The sequence below is a fragment of the Clinocottus analis genome, unplaced genomic scaffold (genome assembly GCF_023055335.1).
Source record: "Clinocottus analis isolate CAN_PGR_092001 unplaced genomic scaffold, fCliAna1.0.p SCAF_1, whole genome shotgun sequence".
NCBI classification, from domain to species: Eukaryota; Metazoa; Chordata; class Actinopteri; order Perciformes; family Cottidae; genus Clinocottus; species Clinocottus analis.
Window position 1 is genome coordinate 17701838 of NW_027175820.1, and position 12700 is coordinate 17714537.

General features: G+C 41.9%; 1 protein-coding gene across 3 annotated transcripts in view; it reads left to right on the forward strand.

Moving 5' to 3' along the window:
* The window catches only part of sema4bb (sema domain, immunoglobulin domain (Ig), transmembrane domain (TM) and short cytoplasmic domain, (semaphorin) 4Bb), a 51896-nt gene that overhangs the window by 13859 nt on the left and 25337 nt on the right, over positions 1–12700 (forward strand). For all 3 annotated transcript variants that reach the window (XM_068599167.1, XM_068599008.1, XM_068599086.1), the window contains exon 2: positions 8557–8999. In XM_068599167.1, the coding sequence (XP_068455268.1) occupies positions 8879–8999 (121 nt within the window). In that variant the 5' untranslated portion in view covers positions 8557–8878. The remainder of the gene's footprint in view (positions 1–8556; positions 9000–12700) is intronic.

The following is a 12700-nucleotide window of genomic DNA, read 5'->3' on the forward strand; positions in this document are numbered from 1 at the left end:
CAGAAACTAAATATTGTCATCTGATACACTTTGAAATCCTATTGCCCGGCCTGTCAAACCGAGTTAAGAAATGAGCCCTCACATCGGTTTAACTGCAGGGATTATTCCTGCCCCCCCCCAACTCGATGTTTAAGTCATGAGATGAATTGCCCACTATGGATCGCCAAGCCTTTGGATTTGATGGCGTAATTAGCAGATGAACTGTGATGCTAACGCAGCGTGGTCCAGACCTCACAAAGGCCACTATTCTGTGATTAAATGACTGTAAATCTTCCGCTCTCCTTCGTCACGCCACAGAGTTTGTCAACAGACGTGACATGGGCAAATGAATGAGATGTTGTTTTCTGTTGCCACCAAAGCTGCAAATGGCCACAGCAGTGTTCCCTCTACCTATCTGCTACAATGTCACCAGGAGACAAGAGTGGTCGGGAAATAAATGTTTCTTTCTCCTCTCTGCTGACGCCTTTAGACGGTCATTAAGTTGCAGTCTGTTGCGCTGAAGGGCTTTAAGCAAGTGGAAATCTAAAATCCTCTGTCTCTATTTTGTTATGTTCCCCCCACGAGCAGAAATGTTCAGCTCTAATCAGGATAATTTCCTGATCGCTCATAGCACTTCATTAGTCTAAATGGATCATCAGGTTAAACGTGTGAGGAGCTTTTCAACCCAGATGCACATAATAAACAATAGAAGATTAGTGAAATCCGTTTTCCAGTGAGTTTGTAGTTTAATAGCAATCATTTTTAGACGAGTGATTTTCCTTACAAGTGACTGCATATCCCCAGAGATTCACAAATGTTTTTGCAACCGGGTTGTGATCAAGTGTGACTCTGGAAAATGCTGCCTCCTATCCCACTGTACTCTCACTGACGGGCACAGCTCATTATTGATGCTTTACGAATTTTTCAAGAACCAATCTCCCACTGTTCCACTGTCGGGCTTGAATAATTTGAGGCAAAGGCAACTCTGTATCATAGGGAATAAGGTGACCCCAACTCCCCGTTAAGCACTTATCTCCTCTGCCAGTTCTACTTCACTCGCTCGTTTGAAATGATAATTGCTCCTGCCAGCGTGGCCACGCTGAGCAGTATGTGCACAAATGTAAAAGGGAGTTTGACTATTCCTCAAAGCCTATTCGAGCTTTGGATCACTGTTAGGGCCTGTGTGTGTGTGTGGGGGGGGGGGGGGGGGTTGGGGAGGGGGGCGGCGGCATGTGCAGCAGATGTTGCAGTAAGTCATTCCCTGTTGTCAACCTGAAGGTAACGCAGAGGGATTTAGAATCTAAGTTCATCACTGCACTTTAATGAAGGCCTTTGACTTGGAGGCACGGCCATGATGGGAGCGGTGCAAAGTTAAACAATTAGCACAGAGACCTGTCTGGTGGCTCAGGGTCATGCAAAGCCAATTGGTGCATATGCAATATCTAACGTGTACCTGATTATCAAGTAGCTTGAGCAAAGAGGTGGAACATAGTCAGTGTGGTAATCTGTATTCCTTTAACTTGATCACGAGCAGATTAATGCCTACACTAAGTTTTCTTATTTACATTAAGATGGACATTTAAACATTGTTTAACTCCAGTAATCAAAACCGTTGTTTTAATGCAAAATGGCTTTCTGTTTTTATTTTTGTGTTTCCTGTTGGCATAGCGACCGCACTGCTTTCTGCACAGAGATGCAGATCATCCAGAGGCAGATCAAGCAATTCTACACATTGTGTGTTCCTAAAATAGCAAATTAAACAATCAATCAATCACCGAGTTATGTCTAGTTTAGCAAGTACTTTTTGTGTCTATTATTCTAAACGGGAACTTTTACCAGGCAGCAGTTTGAACTGTGAGTCATTTTGAGGTCGTGGGAAGTGACTGGCAGCGGAATAGCCTTCAGCTTCGTAGGAAGTTTGATGCCTCTTGAGGAAAATCCTAATTTGTCATCTTGTTTTTTACTTATAATTTTGTTATTTTGAAAGTCGTAATCATTGGAATGCACCAGGGGTCTAGGACAGCAAGATGCATTACAGTCTATCATCAATAGAAAGATGAAACCATGAATAATTGATGTTACATGCAGGAAACGCCAGTATCCTGATATTATCACACTGGGATCACACACAATCAATAATTCAGTAAATCCTGTTGGTTTCAATTCTCAGACACAGGATGGCAGATAATATGTCCAGGGAATAAAGCCCACTATCTTCAGATGTCTGCCTTTTCTCAGCATTTAAATGTGCATTCAGGAGTTAGTCATTTTGGCTGAATAAAAGGTGAAAACGTGTCATTTTCATCGAAATATACAGTGAGTCCCAAATCTGTGAAGTAGTTTTTTGAGATATTTCTTTTCTTTCTTTATCTTTTTTGTAACACCCTTCTAGTGAAGAACTGGAGAAGTGTGTTGGAACAAACATTGTCAGCTGCTTGCTATCGTTAACAGAAAATCATTTGCATAAAGGAAATGGGGAGGGGATATGTTAAATCAGTGGCTCTTGATTAGGTGTCAGATCAGTTTTTTTGTGCCATTTGTCTCTTTTTACAGGAAGTTTGCCTTCAGGCTCCAGGATAATGAATCTGTGCAGCTGTCCGATATTATAGATGTAAAAGTTGGAGCGTGCATAGAGGTTTTTCTTTATTAATTTTTTATCCTGGGTGAAAGTCTCATCTGTTGACTACTGATGCACAGAAGCCTCAGCTGATTTGTACCTGCAGGGTAGAAATGATATTGAAGGGACAATAAAAGAACAATTTTCTCTCTGTGGTTGATGCGTGTGCATTCGTGTGTTCACACGCACAGACACAGACAGAGACACAGACATAGACACAGACACAGACAGAGAGAGAATCATAGTTCTGTAGAGAAAAAGCAGAAAACAAGCTGCTTTTGCTAAATTTTCAATAATAGTTAATTGATCTATTGATTCATTCACTTCTGTTGACATTAAAAGTAAAAAAAAACCTCTATAAAATGTTTACCTTTTAGAATTTGATTTCCCGCTCTATATGCATTTGCTATAAGAAGCAAAACTGGCTGGGAAGATATTTTCACAAGGGCTGTATGGTGTTCCGCTTGTTATGACGAAGTTGGTCATATTAAAAACTACTCCAAGGCCTCTGAGAGGATATCCTGGAGATGTGTCTCTGATAGGCGTATTACCTGTAAGCTGCTGTACATTTCTCTGAATGAAATGAGCCATTTTGGCACCAGTGTAGATGAACTCAGAGTTATACAGTTCCAGTTTATTTTTAACTCAGTTGTGATTTATTTAGGAGTCTGCTTTCGTGGTGCAGTCTCTTAGCTTAAACCTTCCTCTTTACTCCCCCTGTACCATTCCCCGGTGGGCCGGATGAGAGGAAATGTGGAACCCTGTGTTCACACAAAGTACATGGCGCTTTTATTTCATTTCATTTTTGAAAACTACGCATAACTACTTTACCTTACAGCCCTGACTGAGGAATCCATTGAAGAGGTTGAGTATTCAAACAGTTAGTTTACAAAGTAAGACTATCTGTTTTTGTTGAAAATGATCTCTATATTTCATATTTATCAGATGAACTCAAGTCTCTGCCAGTTCAGTCGTGCAAAAAAAAGTACATTTTGGAATTTAAGATGCTGCACAAGTGGAATTTAGTCCAGAAAACGTAGAGCCAGCCAGAGAAGTGAAGGATTGTGTCAGCAGATGGCTTCGTCTTTAGCGGTCAGTGCTTTTCAACCCTTTGCAGAAAGCTGTTCCAAGTGAGGCTTTCACGGAGATTCATGAAAGTAAAATTGATTTCATGGAGCGTGAGGCTCATTGCTTTTACTTTTTCCAATATTAAAATGGCCTGTTGAGATCAGTTATCTGTGTTCAGTGCAGAGACTGGGCCAGGGCATGCTAGCTTGCTGGGCTTTAGGCGTACAAATGCTGTTGGCATCTACCAGAAAAGGAGGAAAAGCGTTTATACATTGTGTTGTGTAACATTACATTTTCCAACACTTTACAGATGGAAAATGGACTTGTATAGCACTTTTCTACTCTTCCTCCCACTCAAAGCGCTTTGACACATGCATGTCAACGTTCACCCATTCATACACCGAGGACAGGACTAACTAATATTCATGCACTGTAGGCACAGCTACGGGAGCAATGTTGGAGTTAAGTGTCTTGCCCAAGGACATATCGACATAGGCTAATGGAGTCGGGGATCAAACCACCGATCATCTGATTGTAGGATGACTCCGCTCTGTCACTGAGCCACGGTCGCGCCTATCCTATGTACCATGAAGCCACACACTTGGAGCAAGACATTCAGCACAGGAGCTGAACTTTGGAACAAGTCAACAAACAGGGCATCAACAAGCTAATTAAAATGTTAGTTTAGATAAATGGTTTTGCAGCTTGTGCTTGGTAATAAATGAACAAATAACTCAAAGTGTATGAAAAGCCAATCATTGATTCTTTGGGGGAAGTGGTTTACCCCCCCCCCCCCCCCTCTCTGCCATCCCCTCGGTCGAATTCAAACCAATCATGCACTGCTCACTCAGCTAAGCAGACGCTATAAGTGAGAGTTATAATGGCAGGCACAGCAGGCAGCCTCTGCCTTGTCAGTCACCTATTGAGGTCTTTTCTACTCAACATAATGGCTCCATAAATCTCTGAATGGTGACCGGCACCCATGTTGTTTTTAGGGTCAGACTTAGTGGGGGAGGGGAAGGGGGGCTATCTAACATTATTACAAGGCTAGGACAAGTGTTTGACTTTCCAATTAATTAATTTTCCCCTTTTTTTAATATTGTTTTGGAGCGTCTTTCAAAGTCACCCTTAAACCTGGAAAAAAAATAGCTGCCTAATAAAATGCAAATGCTTTTATAGTTCTCTTTCTCTTTGGACTTTAGACATACTCATGATACTGTTAATGGATTGGACGTCGGCCTAATCTAGCCTCATGTCGAGCTCTGCGATAGCGCTCTCATCACAGGTTGCTGCCCAGCCGCTGGTTATCTCCAGAAGTGCCTCAGTCTGTGCCAAAGACTAAATGAGAGACAAGTCCCTTTGCAGGGATGAGTTATTGGGAGCTGGTTACAGAGCACAAAGCCCAGTTGTTTACACATCGCCATCCAAATGGTTAACATTCACGGCGCTCCTTATCCGGTGAACTTACCACGACCTGGCCGAGTGTATCGTCCAATGTGTCTGTCACATCCTGTCTCTCTCTCAACAGATGCAGGTATTAATACGGAGCCCCCAGGGAGGTTGGGAAGGTTAATGAATCTGTGGCCTTAAGCAATATGGCACCAGATTCACCCTTCATAGATACACGGGGCAGCAGACCTTCTCCTAGATGAGCAGATGGGTCCTGTGGCACTGAGCATAGCGGGTCGCCTGTACTGTAACGGCTCCAGTTGAATAGAGCTCTAATCCTATAAGTCCTATAATTGTTGCTTCTAATAAGATCACTTTCTTTGGTTGAGTATTTGCTGTCAAATATAATGTAATGCTTATTCAAATTCAATGTTTTCTACAGATCTATGGATTGTTCTTTTTCACGATGGATTAGGACACTACATGATTAATTTGGCTGGAATGCATGTACTTGACATGATGTTCAAGGTAAAATAATGTAAAAGAAAACAGGATAAGTGTGACATTACATCCGTTAACCTGCCCTTCGTGCCCTCACTAATCCCCCATAGATCTTTCTTGGATGTCGACCATCAATCTCGTCTTCCTTAGCTTATGGCTTGAGTTACATGAACATTGGATGATTTACACCTGTGAGTCATCCTGTATTTTGGATTCCCCAGATACTTTAAGTTTCCCAGTGTGCTGCAGAGGCCTCTTCATGTTGACATAACTCAGTAACACTGAGCACTCCAACATTTTTTGTTCTTGTTTCAAAGTACTATTTATTTTTTTCTGTGATGATGTACCCAAGAGAAATGTTCAAATATAAGATAAGATATAAAACTACAGGAATGAAGATCTAATGATTTTTTTTTTTCTGTTTTAGAAACTGCTTAGTAGTTTTTCACAAAGCAGCTTTGATTTGGTTTATACCTAAGAAAGTCCCTCCCATTTTCAATAATCCTCTGAGGTATTTTGATCAAATACATTTGGAGAAATACTAAGAATAGTTTGGACCAAACAAGCCCTCAATATTTTTTGCCATGTTATGTTTTGAACTCTCTGTGAAGTTACCCACAACATATTACCTTTTTATCTAATGCCAAGTGATCATTTATAACCACCTACCACCGTTTTTGGGCACTGTAAGGTCAATATAAGTGTGTTGCAATAATTATTTATGCATAACTGCACCCCGGAATTACGCAAAAAGCGTCCTAATTTAGTGGCAGGAAACCCTCAGAACAGCAGCCCTCTCTGTTCATTAACATTTAAAAGAGCTGTGGAGTTGCACGAGGATAAGCCCTGGGAACATGAAGACCTGGGGTGTGACACACTGGGCTGCCATGCTCGTTGTTGCCGTCTCAGCAGGCATGAGAGGCACCAGCCGAGGAGGAGGGAGTTGTTACCGGATCACAGACTGGCGTGTTGGCCTCCCACTCGGCTTGCTTCAGTGTAGCAGCAGGATCCCAAGCAGGCTGGTGGCGAATTGCAGAGCGACCCAGACATATTGCTCCACTGGTTGAGACCCCGGGGTTGACGGCGAGGCCCAGATAAGTGAGGGAGGCTTTATTCAGGAAAAATTAGAGGAATCTGTCTTGTCATAGCAAATGTGACACAGATGAGCCGTAACCTACGTACCAAAAGGGTGGATACATAGGTGTTATTCAGGACAGACCGCTTGCCAGTGAGCTACAGTACAAGCCATAAACTCAACAAGCCGTTGAGTCAGCAAGCTGCTAAAGGTGCCGGTCTGGAGGTGTGTTAGACAACTGCTCTCTCTAGTCTTGGCTCTGGCAGGTGGAGATGAGGAGACAGGGTTGTAAATCTGTTTGTCTGGCTTTCTGTTGTTGTATGACCAGTTAGATCAGAAGTTTTTAAAAGGGCCCTTTTTTCTGGAGACAACCTGGGGCTATTACCAGAGACGCCCGGTCGTATGGATTTATTAGCCACTATAAATATTTGAATGAGGTCCTGTGGGAGTTACAGCAGTGACGTAAGCTCCCAACCAGAGACGCCATGTGCTCTCCAGTGTTTACTTTTTAAACGTCACCACCTACGTGAGAGCTCGGGGGCGAGACCTCCAGCGCTATCGTGCAGTAAGTAGTAGTGAGTTGTGTTCACATATTTCAGGAACAGGCGGTGCGTTGTTTACTGACTGAGGTACTTTTTTATATATTGGTAAACTCGTGCGAATCCAGTAACAATTTGATCCACCCCCATTCCCAGGATGCATCTTTTAGCCCTTTTTTACTTGCTGGCCCAACTTTACTATTTCAGTTCACTACTTTTCAGAGGGAAAAAAGTTTGGCACTAGACAGCAGATATAGTTAGCAACTAGCTGGTGAATGTAAAATGATTAGCAGTGCATTAAGAGGACAGATTTTTCCCTTAAGTGTTGGTGGAGACCAAAAAAAAGTGAATATTGGGGTTTCCCTTGGTATAAATGTGGCTTTCAATGAATGCTAATGTAGCTTGGTATTAGCTGGATGTTTAAATAAGTGACCGTTCACCATGCCAACCTAAAAGGTCTGTTGGTGTTGTCTTCAGCTTAATCCTGCTGCTAACAAATCTGTCATTGCTGTTCTACGAAATTGTAGTTTATTTGAATCATAGCTATGATTTATTTTGTATAATTATTTTAAGTAAATGTCCTGTGTTAATTCACAAAGAGGGACTACATAACCGGGACCTTATCTTCACACTCATGCTGAGGCCAATAGCAGTCAGAGAGCGTGTTCATTGGTCCTCTTTGAGACAAATTACAGACTTTTCTTGAGAGTTACTGTTCTTTCATTTATTTCCCAACTTAGCCACAAAATTAGAGCCAAGCTGCCATGTTATCTTCTCGGGGATCTCTCACTGATTGTTGATGACAGCATAATTAAATACGGGGATTAAAAAAATAGTCCAACATGCGTTTTATCTCTGAGAGAAGCGCTGCGGGCTTCAGTGCAAATTGGACATTCACTGAGACTTTTAAGTGTGTAAAACCTTTAAGCTACCACATGATGTGTGTGCTCATGTTGGCTGGCTGGTGGTCTGAACGGTCTGTTTAGTTGTGCTTTTCTTTGGCAGTGTGGTGAAATGGTACACAGTCGGAGCATAAATATTTGTTTTTTGTCATCAAGGCTTGAGTCGAAGCCATCAGCGTGCTACATTCAACTTATATATTAAAGTCTCAGGACGGATAGAGGCGGGTGATTTCTGGGTAATAAAACACCACAACTCTTGAATTCCCAATGTGTTGTTTGCATTAAAATCCGTACCATTTGCCAGAATGAACCGCATCCAAATGTATCAGTTCTTTTGCTTTTGTAGTTGTGCTTTTTGTAGTTGTGGGTTATATCGTCAGACATTGAATCTATTATTCTAGCTTGTGTTTCATCTTTTTCTAATTATTTTTTTATACGTTTTTGGATCAAACATAAAGAAACAACTTCTTTCTCTTCTTTCCACAGAATGAAAATGACTTTTACTGAATGGCCACTGGTTGGATCTTAGTGCTGATCTATCGAAGAGCACTATGAGTAGATGACAACAAGCAGTCTTTAATCCAGAAAGGATCCCTCTTCTCTGAGTAAAGAGCCTGCTTACTGTGTGTGAGGACCACTGGGAGTACAAGAATCAAGTCAAGGACACGTTCACTCCCCTTCAGCCTGCAGGAAGATGGGAGTGAGAAAATAAAGACCTGCACAGTCAAGGGAGGCTTCATGAATTCCAAGGAATTTTAAAACAAACTGTGTGCATTTGTGTACGTCTGTGTGAGAGGATCAGGCAACCATGTGGACATTAGCTGCGACTTTCCACTGTCTTCTGGCTGCTGCGCTGCTATTGGCTATCTGCCTCCAATCCCTGACGGCGACTGAGGAGGATGTCACACCACGCATCAGTTTCTCTTACAGTAAGTCAAAATACTTCCAATAGTCATCACTTACAAACGCGTCCGCGAATCACTGGGAAAGACATGAGAGTCAAATTTGTAGTTAGAGACAAATGTATCTTGCAGTTTCCCCTGTTTAATTCATAACAGGATCTAGAACTAACTAGTTCCACGCTGCAATAAAACAGGGATTGACCATTTGATGTGAAGATCTTAACTTTTTGCCTCTGTCGTGCAGCTTTAGCTTTAGTCTTTTAGCACAATATCATGTATGTAGCCATCAAGTGCATACGTGTGCCCTTTTTACAGAGTTGGCTTATTTAGCTTGCTAGAGAATTTGTAATTTCAGCTGACAAAATTGACTTTCACTAGCTAGAAACGAGTAGCCTGGGTTTGTCGACCTGTCGGCATCGGTAACTTAAGGCGGTGGTCTTTAGCAATCGGTCAATTCCACACACAAATACTGTAATTTTAGGTCAAAGGTGAACAAATCCAACGAAAGGTTACACTCGCAGTCGTATGTCAGAGACCATGAGTGCTTGCAGGCTCAAATGTGCATGTGCCAACTTGAAGAGGCCTGAACTACAAGCACTGCTTCTCATAAATGCATGCAATTATATGTTCGTTCCCAGCAGGTCTTTTTTTTCATATTAGCTATCACTTGTGTGGCTCCTCAAAGTGTTACTCTGGTGAAGAAAAAATAAACAGTGCAACAACTTTGGACCTGTGTTCAGCTGTACTCTACCTTCGTAGTGTGTACCCCTTTTTTTTTCTTTCTTTTTTTTAAGCACCTGGCTTTTTCTCAATTTCTTGTTGCTAATTGGCCTGCTGGTGTTGTACAGCTGAATGCAACAATTTATCTCACAAATATAACCTTAATGTCTCTCCTGGCAAATCCACTGATTGAATGGAAGACCTTTTTTGCACCTGACTTCATCATTGCATGTAATTAATCCACACAAACTGCAGCACTCCTCTTATTATAATGACTGTGGCTTAAGCTTTTATAATACAAAAACACACTGCTTTTTTAGAGTATTTGCTCAGCTAACAGCTTTTTTGTAATTTATTGATGCATTCTGGGAGCGTATGACAAATGAGGGCAGAGAAATATGGATGCTGTTTAGAAAATTGACTAGGAAGTGTTGCTAAACAGCTTTTTTTTTTAACACCCGGTGTTGTAGCTGTTGGGAAAAGAACAGTTTACAGTTTACAAAGAACAGTGGTTTCTAAAAAAATAGCTCTCTGGCTCCGACAATGTGTTTTTAATCCTCATCTTTGTTTTGCTACATTGCTCACACAGGCAAATATGCCGATTCAGCAGCAACCAAAGACCAGGCCTGTGTGGATGGCTCCTGTAAACACTACCTGTGTGAAATTGAAGTTCCTTCTTCTGAAAACAACAATCTAATGCTTGTTTTCTTCCCTCCTCAGCCAACTCAGCGAGGCGTCATGCAATAATTCACATGCACCATCTCAAAATTGGCATCGCTCATACCCAAGAACAACTTGAGCCATTTAACTTTTTCTCAAAGAACTAAATGGATTAAATTAGCTGAAGGCTGGTTCCCAGCAAAGTGTTTTGCAAATCACTGATGTTCTTTTTTTCCATTTGCTCCATTCAGCGTTCATAATCTAAATTTCATGTTTTTTGACGGCAGCAGTTGGTTATTGAGATTTTCTCAACTGAAGAGTGTAAGTAGTAGTGTGAGACAACATGCTTTTTAGCTGATAATGGGGAGTGGAAAATCGTATTTAAACGCCACCAACACTGATCGTGTCCTATTCATTAAGAGTACAGCTTTGCATAAACAGGGTCTGCAGCATCACTGACATGGTAAACGTTTCGTATATAAACTAGCCTCAATTCAATCCCCGCCATTGACGCAAAACATGTAGAGCAGGTCACCCTTGTAAACCTCCGTTCTGGTTTGTATAGTCTGGAGGAAAGGGGGGACCGAGACTGTTTTCTCTCGAGAGGACCCTTGCCTCAACATGGCTTTTTTTCTTGGAAAGGCGGCCCTGTTTCTTTTTGTCTTCCAACCTTCCCTCTCCTCTCGCTTCTTCCTTCTTTCCTAATGAGCAGGCTAATCTCTCATGTGTAGTGAGTGGAGGTTTTTGTGGTCGCTGCAGTGGGAGAGCCTTGTCTGTTTTTCATTACGGCTCTTGTGCAGAGAGACGAGCACAAAGGATCATGGGACTTGAAGCAGCAAGCATCGGTTAGTTATGCGGCATGTATCACTGTTGGTTATCAGAAACATCTCAGGCAGGATGTTGCTGTCTTTCTCCTGATATGCGCTGCGGAGAGGATTTGTTTTTCCTCATTTCTATTTCTTTCACTTGGAACATGACGGAGAAATTCAAGTCCTCCTTACTAAGAACAGTTTACATTAATGAGCTGTTTTTAAAAGGTGTGGTTCGAGTGCATGAACTGGATTGTATGTCACTCTTCTGCTGTGTTTCAGCAGTGTACCTTTTTATATTTTGTGTTCTGAATGACTTTGTCCACCAACCTGGTGTTTATGTGAAAGTATATTTTTTTTCAAGATTGGGTATCGATGCAGCCACACTTTAAAAATTTTTTTTTTTAAATATCCTGTACATGGTGCATGTCCCCTTTCTCCCCCCCATGAAAGGGACATTTCGAACAATATGTGTCGCTAGTCAGAAATAATCTTTGTCAAATCTGTCTTTCATCAGGTCATTTGCAAGAGAAAATACATTTTATACAACAAAGCTTACATCAACCAGATTTTAAACCCACAGCTTCACAAGTGCATACGGAGACGATGTCAGGTACTATTGTATTTACAAGGTTTGTAGGAAATTAACTGAATGATTAACAAAGGAAATATTCAGATCAGAAGGGAAGATTTTCAGCTGTAATACTTTATCGTCGACTGCTCGTGAAGAAGCAAATCCAAATGTCCCTTTTTTAAGCGGCGCTTGGGAGCATGCTGTGCATGCTCTGTGTACTCGGTGTCCGTTCCTGTTTACGTTTGGTTCATGCTCGGCGAATATTGTGCGCTTTCTCTCATGCATGCTAATCCAGTGACCTTGGCAGTGTGTGTGGATTGCAGTGTAGGAACGGAGGAGGGGCGGGCGAGAGGGGCGGTCAAGCCAAATGCCCGTGACATGCTCCGATGCCCACCTAAAACCCGGCAAGAACACACCCCCCCCCAATCCTGAAAGAAGCGGTCTGAGGCTTCCAACAGAGGTGGCACTCACAAGTGCCACCACATAATGCCATAACAGCCGCAACAATGCAGCATAATTACAGCACATCAACTCGGTCTGTTTCAGACGCTTTAATGGCTTCATCACTTGCACGCTCCAGGGAATGTACAGAAAAGTTCCGTCTTTGCAGATTTCAATCGGGAACATTTGATTTGAAGACAATGGCGAGCAGCGAGGGATAACGGCGCAGCGGTTAATTAAGATGGACAGAAAGGAATGCGAGGTTCAGAGAGTCATTAGGTCTTTTTTGGGAAATTGCTGCGATGCAGTGCAGATTCGTCCAAAACTAAAATGTTGTTTGCGTCATCGCTATTAACGTCTTGCAGCAGATATTTGCTGTTTTACAGTAACTGACACAAAGAACCTCACTTTTTTTCTCTTCGACTGAATTTAACTTTTCACAGTATGATGAAGCATGAATGATGTATATAGTTTGTTCTAGCTGTAAATCAAATAAGTAAACCAGGTCTCACAACATCTCATTG